The 16,317-nt window shown below is 37.0% G+C and overlaps 1 protein-coding gene across 1 annotated transcript in view; it reads left to right on the top strand.

Annotated features, from left to right (window-relative positions):
- Positions 1–16,317, top strand: part of LOC144445330 (uncharacterized) — a 48,433-nt gene that overhangs the window by 19,874 nt on the left and 12,242 nt on the right. The window contains exons 2-5 of the mRNA XM_078134869.1: positions 7,700–9,491; positions 9,829–9,969; positions 11,540–11,659; positions 12,397–12,441. Of these exons, the coding sequence (XP_077990995.1) occupies positions 7,757–9,491; positions 9,829–9,969; positions 11,540–11,659; positions 12,397–12,441 (2,041 nt within the window). The 5' untranslated portion in view covers positions 7,700–7,756. The remainder of the gene's footprint in view (positions 1–7,699; positions 9,492–9,828; positions 9,970–11,539; positions 11,660–12,396; positions 12,442–16,317) is intronic.

Raw genomic sequence — 16,317 nt, 5'->3', positions numbered from 1 at the left:
GCTTGTTTTTTTTCATATCGCAATAAGAGAGTATATGTATATATTTGCACTTCTTTAGTTCGATTAGAAGACTTGGCTGTAGTTTAATAGGTTTGTCTTCTTTTACAGACTACGAGGAAGTAGACAAAGAGAAGCCAAAAATCATAGAAAAAGGTAAATAATGTTTAGACAATACAGAGTTCAAGGTCATTTTACCTTTGCAATTTTCCCTAAAAAAATAAATTCTTCAATTCTCTCCAACCTTTGTCATATAAAAGTCTGTCCATAGTCCGTTTGAAAGAATAAACGAATTGGGGGGGGGGGTGCCGTCTTCTTATCAAGGAAACTCATATTGAAGCACGTCAAAACCTAAGTACGTACACCCTGCTTATGCCATTAACCAATCATGTGTAAGCAAAACTGAACATGACATGTCACTATCTGTACAGGGTAATATATTTTATTGTAGTATTTTATTGTCAATTATTCATCTTAATCTGACCTTAAACACGTAAATCTTTTATTTTTTTTAATAAAACAAAAGATGTTATCGACAAAAAGATGCAACAATAATTTACTCTTTTTTATTACGTCAGTTTAGTTATGTTACAAATTCAACATAGTATTATGACAACAGAAGATCTACTCTCCGGACAGAGGCATAGACTCAAACTGGGTGTATGTATCAATAGGTCATCCTGATATAGACTATATCAAAAGGCGTTTGTGTAACAACACACACACAGTGTAACGGTCTCTCAAATAATGAGTTAAAAACCCCATTCAGCATCGAGTGTTGACATTGATAGATTAGTGGGTGATTATATCTACATTAACCAAGGCACTGCTATCATCGCTTTGTTCAATTTACTATGTGCAACAACAATCATTTTAGTTTGTATCTCATATTAATTTGCCGATAGTTTCCTTTCGCCGGTAGTAGGATAAATGCGTGCTTGTCAAAATGAGATCACATAAACAAAAGTATCCATAACATGAAGCCCCCAAAAGTATTGATAGTTGCCTAGCATAAACTTGTGAAATGATTGGTTGAGGGGATGTACTAATAGTATGTCCTGTAGACATCCAAAAATAATAACTGTAAAGTATGGTCACTCTGTCTCTGTCTATGTGTCTCTCTGTCTGTCTCTCTGTCTCCTTGTCAGTGTCTGTCTCTCTGTCTGTCAGTCTGTCTGCCTCTCTCTCTCTCTCTCTCTCTCTCTCTCTCTCTCTCTCTCTCTCTCTCTCTCTCTCTCTCTCTCTCTCTCTCTCTCATCTCTCACAGTATGATTGTTTACAAATATGCCATATCTCATTTACAGACGTTCCACCATCCGATGACTACATATTCGATTACGACGCCAGGGATGTTGGACGTCTTCTGGAATTTATTAAATGTGATAAAAGCGTCAAGCAGCGTTTCACCGGTGACCGCATAAACGGGCGTAAGCTGTCTGAACTCACGGCTGACGATCTGAAACGTCGTTATCGCTTGAAAGGAAAACCACTGGAACTTTTGATGGGATACATAATCAAATCTCACCAAAAACAGAAAAGTGTGTGAATAATTGAACTTTATTTCCGCGTGTACTTGCCGCGTCCAGAGATTACATCAGTTGCCCACACCTATAATGTTACGGGCGGATGAAGACTATAATAAAACAATTATACCGTGTACATAAATTGAACGCGTTCGAACAAAAATATGGGTCTCCGTACCGTTCTATATCACGACAACACGCTAAGATAGTGGTTCTGCGGTACACGAAATGTGGGCCAAAATGTTCCAAGTCGTCCTTAATTTATATTACACAAGCAAATCAGAATGTTCCGTTTTTTCTTAGTTGTTTTGGTTCGACTGACAACCTGTATTATTCTTTAAAATAACAAACAAACAAACAAACAAACAAACAAACAAACACACAGACAGACAGACAGACAGACAGACAGACAGACAGACAGACATTCATACATACATACATACATACATACATACATACATACATACATACATACATACATACATACATACATACATACATACATACACCACTTGTACAATGTCATTCAAAACATAAGACGGTTTTGAACGTCAACTAACAATTCTGGTGATCATCATATGTTTTCCATTTTTTATGCATTTATGACTACTTTCATGACTAAATCTAAAATATATTTAAGTAAAATTAGCACAGATCATACGAACCTTGTTACACAAAATTGTAATTAACCAGAAAACACTTATATGGATACAGAAGTGGTTGTGTTATTTTAATCGCTGGGTGTATGGTTTAATGGATACAAATTGATGTGTTTTATTTTGGAATAGCATTATGGGTCAGGCGTACTTTTACGGATTATGCATGGGAAATAGACTATACTGGTAAATAACTGATATGGTCGTCGGTCTGGTGAATTCAGTACGACTGTTTTTTTTTTGTTTTTTTTTACACCTTTCTTTCGAAATATAACCACTCATAAGAATATTAGCCCTTTTCTTTACCTTGGAAACGTTTTTGCGTGTTTTCAGCCGAAATAAATCCAGCGTCGAAAAATATACGACTACAGTAGATATCATTATAGATTGATAAGTCACAACATTCCCGTTTCGTTTTTCACTTGACAATACGCTGAGATTTATATTTTGATATAAGAAGTTGCTTGGTAAAGCGTTGGAATAATTCGCATGAATCGTAAGCGTTCGAGAAAAAAAAAATATTTTTCGCTTCTCCAACTTAGGTGGTATTTGTAAGGCTTTCATACATATACATGTAATATTCATGGTTTTTATTTAGGTCACATTATCCAGAGACTGTTATTGTTCTTGTTTCCCGTAAAATGTCAAATACTCTAACAGTAGTATGACTCGAATTTATAATATTGACAGCGAGGCTGATTGGCGAGTCACGTGTTGGATCTTTGCTCTTGTTTATTTTTTATCCGCATATCACACAGACCAATCGTTGTAATAAAATCATCTAATCAATCCGAAAGCTGTTCAGGTTCAGTATTTCTTCATTAAAACGAATAAACAGAACTGCCATATTGTCATGTGCACACACACACACACACATATATCATGTTGCTTATAACATATAATAAGTAGCTTGGTAAAGCGTTAGAATGATTCGCATGAATCATATATATATGTGTGTGTGTGCGTGTGTGTGTGTGTGTGTGTGTGTATGTATGTATGTATGTATGTGTGTATGTATGTATGTATGTAACCTTCCTAATGCTTTACATGTCGCATTATTTTTTTGGCGTGCAACGGTCGTGATTAATGTAGAACGTAGCGAATTTCTATTTTTGTTTGAGGCTCATTTAATTTCTAATCTACGTTTCCCCCACCTCCACCCCCTGTAACTGCCAAAACAATGTTTTGTCGGATAAACAACGTTCAGTGATATGAATTGTAAAGTCTTTTCACGATAACGACACATGATGACTTCGTAATATCCATTCTATACTATACAAACTCGTCAATAATATGAGGATGTATAGGATCTTTCAGGGATTAATCAGCTATTTTCGTTATTTGGACAGGTGAGATCTTTTCTTCATTTTTTTAACATATACATATACATATGATATGTCATGTCCTTCGATGTCCAGCCCTCACCTACATGCCGATGCGTGAGGGCGCTCCGATGCAGCTTATATATTTTGCCACCTGTTTTACCACGGTCTAAGCAGAAACAGCGACATCGCTCACATCGCTCGACTAAACCTTGTGATGTCACGGTACTTCAGAGTCAGTCTGCCATTGGCCTTGGATAACCAGATCACTGAAATAACCAATGTACAGGCAATAGTATATAAATAGAATGAAATTTGCAACTGAACAACATAATTTGCATACGACCTACATTAAACCATGTAAATGTATACAACTAAAGAGTGTACCAGAATGTTAAACATGGAATGAGATCACGTGTAATTCGACATGTGATCACGTGATTGACAATTTAGATTTGTAACTTTAATGCTTTAATTGATAAATAATAACAGTGTCGTCATCCTTACAGTAATTACATATTAATTATCAGGTACGTATGTCCATGCCAAGTGTTCTTTTTTCGTTTATCAACAAACACGACAATTCGTGTTACGTTCACCTCGCAAGGTAAAACATATCCCAAGTTCCGACCATAGCGTTGAACCTCAGACGACTACTGAGGTTGAACTTGGCTCATTTAAGGTTAGAGTCCGTGTTCAATTTCTATTGTTGGTCGTAATTTGATGGTCAGCTAATTTTTGTTGAACCACAAATGCAAATTATCACGTATGTACAAGTCACGTGACCGGAAGTACATAAACCAAATATTACCAATTTCATTGAAAAGAGTGGATCAAGAGCTTTCAGAAAATGATGACACGGGGACGAGCAAAGGAGTAGGCCGGTGAGGGCGGAGCTGCAAGACGTATCTTACAGTGTAAATAAATCACGGAAAGCGAAAGAAAGGAAAGAACTGAAAAATCTGCTTTATTTTCTCCGCAAAAAAAAATCGATCGCATGTTCGCTGCTCCCCGTGATTAAAAGTGGCGTTCCCAATCACTTCCATGATCTTACAATGTACATTTTAGGAAATTTCAGTACTACAAGAAGTATAACACTGTTCTCATTACGGGGTCATTATATCCACAGAACGAAGTCACCCCTATCAACTACTGCAATGTGCAATCAATCTTCCATATCGAACAATAGTTTTATTTTCCGTCAAGCTAAATTTGTCAAGTCGAAAGCTCGGATTCCATAGCAATGCCACAAATATAGATGACAAGTGTCTTTTCCTCGTGAATGTACAATATTTCACCGACGATTATAATTTATACGATTTGGACTATTACGTTCCCAGAAAGAATTGAATACATTCACTGTTGTGTTAAGTACGTATAAGGAAATCCATTACAAATTCTCCGCACGTACGTACACAGCCATTAAAAGTTCTCACGCTTTGTCGCAGGCTCCTTACGTCAATAAGAGCTAAGTGTTGTATCCACGCCCGTAGTTACCTTGACCCTCGCATATCATCAGTCAGTACAAAACATCAGTAAGCTCATAGTACCACGAGTTACACGGACACAACGAGTTTCGGGGTAAGAAACGTATATAATTCTTTCATAATCTTCGCTGACACCAAATGCAACCTTAAGTATATCGTGCACTCTTATGGTTAACTTGAGTGACAGGATTTTATATGAATCCATTGAGTGTCGCTGTGTTTGGATATAGGGTATCGATATTCTTCAACAGTTTGAGACTGTTAGACACTGTTTTAAGTTAAGAGAACAAAGCAATAATACTAGTTTATTTGTAAACATAATCTTAAAAGCTTCTCGAAGATATGGGACAAATTCTTTGTGAAGGCAGAAAAACGAAAATGAAGGTGGAAACTGCTTGAAAGTCTGGGGAGGTTTAACTCCACATTTTGACACCTCCTTGTTTACTATTTTGTGTTAACTGAGAAAATTGCAATACTTGTCAGAGATTGTATGCTTTTGATAAGTTTATATCGTTATTTAAATCATGCATAAATAGCCATTTCAGCATTTTTTGAATGCCGAAATATTTCCTGTTGAAAAACGTCCAATATGGCGCCCATTGTTGTTCATTCTTTCTGTGCCTATTGATGATGTCAGCACTTTCAATTACCATTCCTTTCACTACTAGGTTTACATTTACTAGTAACGTACGACTTTTGGAAGGGACATATATGGCTTTCACACCGTTCGAGTTTAGTGTGTGAAGTGGAAGAAACTACAAAATTGAGAAGAAAAGTCTTTTTATATAAATTTTAAGTTTTTACAAAATATTCACCTAGTAATATATTTAGGTTGACGTTTGCCATGGAAGGAGAATGAAAATATCCATTTAGTATTGACAGGTTTACACGTGCACTATTTTACAATTCTGATGTTCTGATGATCAACCATTTATCGGTTTGTCCATAAATGTACTATATCTGTTACACAGCAGGTCTTAGTGTGGTTTCAAGTGTAAATGTGTGTACATATGCATTCTGTGCATTGATTTAAATGGCCAAATGGATGCGAATTTGAAGTTTGATTTTGAAGTTGACAAAACAACATATAATTAAACCATTTTCTACTTGTAAAAGCAAAAACATTAACGGCAAAGGAAAAGCATGTTTGTCACTCTCTACTTGAAAACATGTTTAAAAATATCATGTGTACAATACAATGTACATTTACACGCGTTACACAAACACGGACTTGGTCGTTAGCACTTTTTCTCTCAAGTAAACAACATTTGGTAAACCACTTGAAAACAGTACAAGTGGTCGTGCAACGCGCACCTTCCAATATGCATAATATTTAGGAATGCTTATAAACAAGAGTTTTTGACCACAAAAGTTCAAACGTTTTGTTACTTATTGAAGTATCACCTGTAACCCCAAGATATCTCTTGGTTTGAATTGTGCTTTTTTGTACCAGTGTTTGTCTCCTTCTGTCCCTCGTTGCTCAGTAAAACCATATACTATGCACTCGTGGTAGGGTCGATGATAGATCGCAGCGGTCGTCCAAGTAACTTGTGCCCATTGAGTCCACACACAACGGAATGTTCACTGTTCAACAAGGGACAGAAAGACATGCTTTAAACAAGTTGATACAAGAGAATAGATCCCACCAAAACACTTGGGGTTACACTTCAAAACACGAAACCTTTAAAATGTTATTGTCAAAGAAGTGTCTTCAAGTGTTAGTAAACATTCAAAAACATATGCGCACCGAAAGATGCGCACCGCACAACCATTGGACTTTAAATTGGGAATTGAACGGACTGCGTCACATCAATAAATATACTTTTAGCAGAATGGTATATGCGACTAATAGCCCTAGTAGCTGTAAATATCATTTTATTTTGTAACTATCGACGATATATATGTTTGTACCACTGGTGAAGTACGTGTGTGATTGCTTAGTAGTAATCACACAGCATTGACAAGACACTTCCTATCATACATTTTTTTTAACAAACTGGCATGGCCTAACCATGTACTGTGTTCACTATCATTTACACAAATATATATATATATATATATATATATATATATATATATATATATATATATATATATATATATATATATATATATATATATATTTGAATTGGACATCAAAGGAATAAACACAGCACAAGCTGACAGCTTTAGGTTGCAAACTGCAAGTCTCGCTTTCTCAATGATAGCTGGATTATTACCATTATATCATAAACATAGGCGTAGAATTATGTATTTAATACTTTAAATAAATGTGTTAATGTTATTACAATAGCTCCTGTATTTTATACATGCTGTACAAACATAATTTAACAAAACCAGATTGTTGCTAGAGAGAGGGGCAGTCGTAATCGATATTCGATAATCAATCAGTCAACCAATCACCCAATCAATCATCACAGACTTATTGATTTATTGATTAACAGGATGTTTGGTGGATTGGTTGGGTGATTTGTTGGATGGATGGATGGATGGATGGATGGATGGTTGGTTGCCTAACAGGCTGGCTGGCTGGCTGGCTGATTGTTTATTTGGTTGGTTGGTTGGTTGGTTGGTTGGTTGGTTGATTGATTGGTTGGTTGGTTGGTTGGTTGGTTGGTTGGTTGATTGATTGATTGATTGATTGATTGATTCATTGATTCATTGATTCATTGGAAACAAATGGTTTTTGTCTTATTTATTATTCACTCTTATAGAGTTTAGATCGTATTGCCATAGCAGGAAGTAAATACTAGAAATTTTACCGGATCAAGATGGCATCTCTATTCAAGATTGCTCATGACAATACAAAACTAATTAGTAGACCGTTAAAAGAATTTGTGAACCGGGAAGACAAAAGGCTACCCTTACCTGGGAAAGTGGTCGATGGTACTTATGGTAGATATTCTTTTGACCTGTCAAGTGGTGACATCGTACAAATTCGCCAGAAGACATTCATCATCAAGGCCTCTATCTGTGGGGAAGAAGGGGAGCCACCTGACTTGACCTTTCCAGAAGACTTTGATGGGCACCTTGAGGTAGTTCCAGACCAGCCAAGTTCCTTGAATTGCCGAACAGTAGAGCAAGTACTTGAAGGTGCGCTTCCTAAGTACATCATCCCATCCATTGGGTTTGAAGTAAATCGTGTTAAAGTGACACCTGGAACAAGACTTCAAGTTTTGCGAAGAGTTGTCTCAGCCATCGGTCAAACCAGCCTCGAGTGTACCATTGTGGATAGCCGAAAAAAAGTAAATTTACCATGTTTCAAAGTTGGCAACTTCAAATTAATTTGGGAGCGTGACTATGTCAAGTTGAAAGACATTGCAGAACGCCTACCCCAGAAAGTAAAACTCCTCCCAAGAACAGCCGTTCATAAGAAGGAGAGTGTGATCGAGGGTCTCCCCGCGACTTTTACCGGCATGTTAAAACTGGACAGAGTTGAAGCCGTAGTTATCAGTATCCTTGACTCAAGTGACAAGCCATTTATAATTCCAGTTGATACAGAAATTACACTCGAGGATTTATCTAAGGAGAGTTACACGAACGAAGACTTCAATCCTGCAAAAAACATCCATGACCTCATCCTGGACACTGATCTACCAGTTGCGGTCAAGATTACAGACGAAGCAGATGGTTCTGAACTTGGCATCGAACGAGACATGGTCTTAGAAGTACATCGAAAACAAGATGTTGATGCTGTTGTTGGTGTAACTGACAAGGGAGAAAACCTGCTGATACCACTATCTATTGATGGTAGATTCGAATATGTAAGACCAGTCTATGAGACAGCGGAAGACCTACGTCAAAAAGGACTCAATAAACTTGTAGAAGTTACAAGAGGCTACGAAGCCGAGCATAAAGATCTCAGCACATTACGCTCGGGGGACCTTGTTCAAGCCCAACACAGTCTCTACAGAAAGGGTTCAGACTTCGAAGTACTGCTCCTGAAGAAATACATCATCGGAAGTAAAAACCAATCATATTGTAAAATACAAATACCACTATATGCAAAGTGTTTCTTCATCGAGAGGGCTCTGCCTGAAGATGAAGATACCGGTACACTGTCGTCACTCGTCTTAAGGGGTTTACCTATTCAAGTTCAACTTATTGAAGAAATTCGGGGTCGATCCGGCAAGATCTTAAAAGACCAAACTTCAATACACTTGCTCGAAGAAATAACCTATTCGGCGTTTGTTGCACATGTCCGCGATGACCTTAAGAAGGGTCCAGTTGAGGTTCCTGACTTTCTAGAGATCTTTTGTAAACCTTGGAAAACCAGTCAAGTTCAAAGGGCAGATATTATCCATCAACCAGCCATTTATAAACTTTCAAAACAGCAGTTTGAAACTTTGATAAATGTTTCTGACTATCAAATACTAATACCAACAAAGCCACATCTACTTCCGAGGGATCCACGTTCAGACGTGCAAATACCCGAATATGACCTATCAGATGATGAAGAAGAACCATATGTTCGCCCCGTACCAGACCCTAATAAGGACTACACTGGTATGTATGTTTTTCATGTCTGTCCATCTGTCTGCCTGTCTATCCGTCCGGCTGTCTTTATCTATCTGTCTGTCTGTCTGTCTGTCTGTCTGTCTGTCTGTCTGTCTGTCTGTCTGTCTGTCTGTCTGTCTGTATGTGTGTGTATGTATGTATGTATGTATGTGTGTATGTGTGTGTGTGTGTGTGTGTGTGTGTGTGTGTGTGTGTACGTATATATATATATATATGGTCGAGATGAATGGATGAAAGACCATTTTTAAGAGCCATGTCGATTTCACGTTATCATTAATAGTAATATAGACCATAGAGGTTTAATGGTTCTCTTAATTGCATTCAGGTCCGGCAGCATGGGTTTCACCCAAAGAAGGTGGCAAACCAAAGAGAGGAACATTTGGAAAATGGATCGACAAGAAAAAACGGAGAGCGTCATTACCTGCAAATTTCTCTGATCAATTAAACCTACCTTCTTCTCAAACAGGTACGTCTTTTATATTGTCATGGAGCCTTCAGTAATATAATGACAGGGGGGGGGGCAGTTACAGTTCTATGCAGTGTAGAATATGGCCATACTCCGATTCCATTGCGCTAAAAAATTACCCCTGTCAGGCTCACTAGCACTGTGGCTTGTCTTTTCAAATCACACCTGACAATTAATTCACTACATGGTTGTCATCAGTATCGATTAGATTGACGTGGTCTGATAATATGGTACCTAAACCCTAACACTAATATTATCCCTAACTCTAACCCTAAACTCTCCTGGACGGTGTGTTGTCTCCTATCTGTACATCTTTGAATGTAGCCAGGCGTAGTGATACAAAATGTTGTGTGACATTTAGTCGCACTATTTTTTTTGTTCTTGATTGGTGCACATATTATTTTTGGGGGATCGGTTTGTCTTGTCTTTAGCGAAAAAAAAATAGGTTTCAATGTCTTTATTTTCTGTATTTTTGTATATCCTGCAATAAAATTTCGATAAAACTACACATATCATGTAGTTATATGAAAGTGGGCTTGTTCAAATTTATGGATAAACCAACTGTTAAAGTTCAATATTTCACATGAAAGATCTAAATATTAAAAGTGAACTGGAACGTGTTTAAAGAAATTAATCTTACTAATCTCAGAGTAACATTCGATACTCGTCGCAATATAACATTGATGAGGCATGCTAACTTTTTGAAATTAATATAATACATGATCAGAAGTTCAAAACAAATTTTAATTAATTTTGAAAGCAAAGTTTAATTACTATCAAAAGTAACACATAATCAATCTCCTAGTATTACATTTTGAATTGTTGATAGCAATAGATCAATACATATTCAATCTCCTAGTATTACATTTTGAATTGTTGATAGCAATAGATCAATACATATTCAATCTCCTAGTATTACATTTTGAATTGTTGATAGCAATAGATCAATACGTCGATAGATAAATAGATATATAGATATATAAATAGCTACATAGAAAGACAGACAGACAGGCAGACAGACATACAGACATACAGACAGATAGATAGATAGATAGATAGAGGGAGGGATCGATGGACAGACAGACAGACAGACAGACAGACAGACAGACAGACAGACAGATGATAGATAGATAGATAGATAGATAGATAGATAGATAGATAGATATATAGATAGATAGATAGATAGATAGATAGATAGATAGATAGATAGATATATAGATAGAGGGAGGGATGGAGGGATCGACGGACAGACAGACAGACAGACAGACAGACAGACAGACAGACAGATGATAGATAGATAGATAGATAGATAGATAGATAGATAGATAGATAGATAGATAGATAGAGGGAGGGACGGACGGACGGACGGACGGAGAGACAGACATACAGACAGACAGACCGACAGACAGACAGACAGACAGACAGACAGACAGACAGACAGACAGACAGACAGACAGACAGACAGACAGACAGACAAACAGCTGCACACCAACAACTGGAATAAACCTCACAAATATGACAAATTCATGATTTGGTTTAACAAGTTCGTGTCTTTTAAACATAATTGCAGATATGGACAAGAAAGGCGCTAAAATGAAAGTACCAAGTTTATTGAAGATCTTCAGAAGAAACAGTATGATGGACAAGAAATCAGCTTGTGATACTGATGAGTCTGATGACTCTAGCTCTGGTAACATGACAAATTTATCAATAATTATAAGGGGAGGGCAGGGAGAATTAGGTGGGCCACGTTTTACAAACCAGTTGTTTGAGGAGGGCCTCATTTTAGAAAATGAAAATAGGTGTGGGTCACAGTTTATTGTGACTCATTCTAATCTTAGTAGTAATTTATATTCTTGCAGTTTATACTACCACTACTGTTAGTCTACTGTGATGTCAGTACCTACCAGTCAAATTACTGCTTACTAATTGTCATGCAGTGCTCATGAATCAGTTCTCAGTTGTGGTGTGAGGAGAAGCGTAGGGAATCTATTGGGAAAACGGTGTGGTTAGATAATGGTGATGATGGTGTGTGGGGTGGGGGTGGGGGTGGGTAGTGTTAGCATCAGTCACGACATTGTCGGTACTAAGCCTAACATATCCAGTCTTTGCAAGGGCTGGGCTTCAGACATGCTAATTACACCCAAACACAGGAATATATATCAATGCAGTGCCTTCACATAAATTTACAGTTCTGGAAAACATCCAGTGCCTTTAATATTATCGATCTGGTGGCACCAGTGGGTTCGAGTAGATGCCATTGATTCATTTGCATATAATTTGCATATCATATGCGAGGTATTGCTAAGAGTAAGACTAGCTTGGTTGTTGTTTTTTTCATATCGCAATAAGACAGTATATATTTGCACTTCTTTAGTTCGATTAGAAAACTTGGCTGTAGTTTAATTATTTTGCCTTCTTTTACAGACTACGAGGATGCAGACAACGATAAGCCAAAAATCATAGAAAAGGGTAAGTATTGCTCAGAATTATGCCTTTGCAAAATTTCCCTAAAAAATAAATTCTTCAATTCTCGCCAAACTTTGTCATATAAAAATTCAAAGCTTGTTCCTGGTCCGTTTGACAGAATAAACGAATTAAGAGTGTGGGGGCGTGTTCTTTTCAAGGAAACTCATAAACTCATATTGAAGCACGTCAAAACCTAAGTACGTACACCCGGCTTATGCCATTAACCAATCATGTGTAAGCTAAACTGAATATGACATTTCACTATCTGTACAGAGTAATGTATTTTTTTGTAGTGCTTTATTGTGAATTATTCAGCTTTGTCTGACTTTAAACATGTTAATCTTTTAAATAAATAAAAAAAGATGACATTATCGACAAACAGATACAACAGTATTACCTTTTTTTGAATTACGTAATTTTAGTTATGTTACAATTCAACATACGACAACGGAAGATCTACTCTCCGGACAGATGTATAGACTCAAAATTTTGTGACAGGTCATACTGATATTAACTATCAAAGGGCGTTTGTGTAACAACACACACACACAGTGTAACCAGTGTCTCAAATAATGATGTAAAAACCCATTCAACATCGAGTATTGACATTATTAGATTATTGGGTGACATATATCTACATTAACCAAGGCACTGCTATCATGGCTTTGTTCAATTTACCATGTGCAACAATAATCGTTTTAGTTTATGTCTAGTAAGATATTAATTAGCTGATAGTTTCCTTTCCGTGGCAGTTGGATAACACATGAACAAAAGTATCCATAAGATGAAGCACCCAATAGTTATTATTGAGAGTTGCCAAGACATAAACTTGCGACATTAATTGGTTGAGGGGGCGTCCTAATAGGATGTCTGTAGACATCTAAAAATAATAACAGTGTAAAATACGGTCTCTCCCTGTCTCCCTGTAGCTATCTCTATCTATGTCTGTCTCTTTCTCTGTCTCTGTCTCTGTCTGTCTCTTCCCCTCTCTCTTTTTCTGCCCCCCCCCCCCCGCTCTCTCTCTCTCTCTCTCTCTCTCTCTATCTCTCTCCCTCCCTCCCTCCCTCCCTCCCTCCCCCCCCTCTCTCTCTCTCTCTCTCTCTCTCTCTCTCTCTCTCTCTCTCTCTCTCTCTCTCTCTCTCTCTCTCTCTCTCTCTCTCTCTCTCTCTCTCTCTCTCCCTCTCTCTCTCTCTCTCTGATTGTTTACAAATATACTGTATCTTTTTACAGATGTCCCACCACGAGATGGCTACATATTCGATTACGACGCCAGGGATGTGGACGTCTTCTGGACTTTATTAAATGTGATAAAAGCGTCAAACAGCGTTTCACTGGAGACCGCATAAACGGGCGTAAGCTGTCTGAACTCACGGCTGACGATCTGAAAACGTCGTTATCGCTTGAAAGGAAAACCACTGGAACTTTTGATGGGATACATAATCAAATCTCACCAAAAACAGAAAAAGGTGTGAATAATTGAACTTTATTTCCGCGTGTACTCGCCGCGTCCAGAGATGACATCAGTTGTCCACATCTATAATGTTACGGGCGGATGAAGACTATAATAAGACAATTATACCCTGTACATAAATTGAACGCGTTCGAACAAAAATATGGGTTTCCGTACCTTTGTCGTGATAGAACAACTCGCTAAGATAGTGGTTTTGCGGTTCTCGAAATGTTCCTACACACACACACACACACACGTACGTACGTACATACATACATACATACATACATACACACACACACAACACACACACACATACATACATACATACATACATACATACATACATACATACATACATACATACGCACATACATACATACATACATACATAACATACATACATACATACATATATACATACATACATACACATACATACATACATACATACATACATACATACATACATACGCACGCACATACATACATACATACATACATACATACATACCATACATCATACATACATACATACATTACACTACAGGTAAAATGTCAATCATAATAAGATGGTTTTGAACATCAACTAACAATTCTGGTGATCATAATATGTTTGCAATTTTATGCATATATGAATATTTTCATGACTTAATCTACAATATATTAAGTAAAATTAGCGCACATCATCATAAGAAGTTTGTTACCCAAAATTGCAATTAACCACAAAACACTTATATGAATACAGAAGTGGTTGTGTTATTTTAATCGCAGGGTGTATGGTTTAATGCATACAAATCGTGGTTAAACTTTGTGTTTTATTTTTGGACTAGCATTATGGTCAGGCGTACTTTTACGGATTATGCCAGGGGGAAATAGACTATACTGGTAAATAACTGATATGGTCGTCGGTCTGGTGTATTCGATGCGACTGATTGTTTTTTTTTACACCTTTTCTTTCGAATTATAAGAACTCATAAGAATATTAGCCGGTTTTCTTGTCCGTGGAAAAGTTTTTGCGCGTTTTCAGTCGAAATAAATCCAGCGTCGAAAATAAACGACTACAGTAGATATCATTATTGATTGATAAATCATAACATTCGTTTTTCACTTGGCAATACGCGGAGATTTATATATTGATATGATAAGTTGTTTGGTGGAGTAAGATTTACATACGTGAATCTCACGCATTTCGAAAAAAAATTGTCACTCTCCTTTTTCCAATTTAGGTGACACTTGTGAGGCTTTCATACATATGATATTCGAGTTTTTTTCTGTATGTCACATTAATCAGAGAATGTCATTGTTATTTTTTCCCAAAAAATATATAATACAGTAGCATGACTCGTAATGTTCAATTTTCTTTGTGCGTCCCATTATCGATGTGAAATGTAGAAAAATGTACGGGCCATGGACAAGACTAGTTCCGCTGAACTATTTCTATGGTCCATATCAGATAACAATTGTCTATTTCTTTTGTATGCATTTTGTATATTTGTATGATATGTTTCCTTGAAAGGGTAGCTTATTTTTGTTATCTGGTTGAAATAAATGTCATTCATTCATTCATTCATTCATTCATCCATTCATTCATTCATTCATATATAATATATGGTCAAATCTATCATGTTGACAGCGAGGCTGATCGGAGAGTCACGTTTTGGCTCTTTGCTCTTGTATATTTTTATAGCGGCATATCACACAGACCATGTGTTGTAATAAAATTATCTAACCAACCCGAAAACTGTTGTTACGTGTGTGTGTGTGTGTGTAGAGGAGTTAATGATATGATTGAGGCGCGCGTGCAGTAATCTAGTTACTATACATGAAGTCGTTTTCTACGATATCTCTCTCTCCTCCCTCCCTCCCTCCCTCCCTCCCTCCTCTCTCTCTCTCTCTCTCTCTCTCTCTCTCTCTCTCTCTCTCTCTCTCTCTCTCTCTCTCTCTCTCTCTCTCTCTCTCTCTCTCTCTCTCTCTCTCTCTCTCTCTCTCTCTCTCTCTCTCTCTCTCTCTCTCTCTGATTGTTTACAAATATACTGTATCTTTTACAGATGTCCCACCACGCGATGGCTACATATTCGATCACGACGCCAGGGATGTTGGACGTCTTCTGGACTTTATTAACTGTGATAAAAGCGTCAAGCAGCGTTTCACTCTTTGGTTATGTGATCGAAATAATAATATTCCAGTTGGCTAGTACAGGTTAAGCGCATTTTTTGTCAGTTTTCTTCATTAAAAAGAACAACCAAAACTGCCATATTGTCATGTCACACACACACACACACACACACACACACACATATATATATATATATATATATATATATATATATATATATATATATATATATATATATATATATATATATATATATATAGTACCATAGTATCAATCAAAATTCTCCGGAGCTTTTACACAGTGTTTCATG

The sequence above is a fragment of the Glandiceps talaboti genome, chromosome 14 (genome assembly GCF_964340395.1).
Source record: "Glandiceps talaboti chromosome 14, keGlaTala1.1, whole genome shotgun sequence".
NCBI classification, from domain to species: domain Eukaryota; kingdom Metazoa; phylum Hemichordata; class Enteropneusta; family Spengelidae; genus Glandiceps; species Glandiceps talaboti.
Note: the sequence above shows the minus strand (reverse complement) of the source record. Positions and strands in the feature narration are given on the sequence as shown.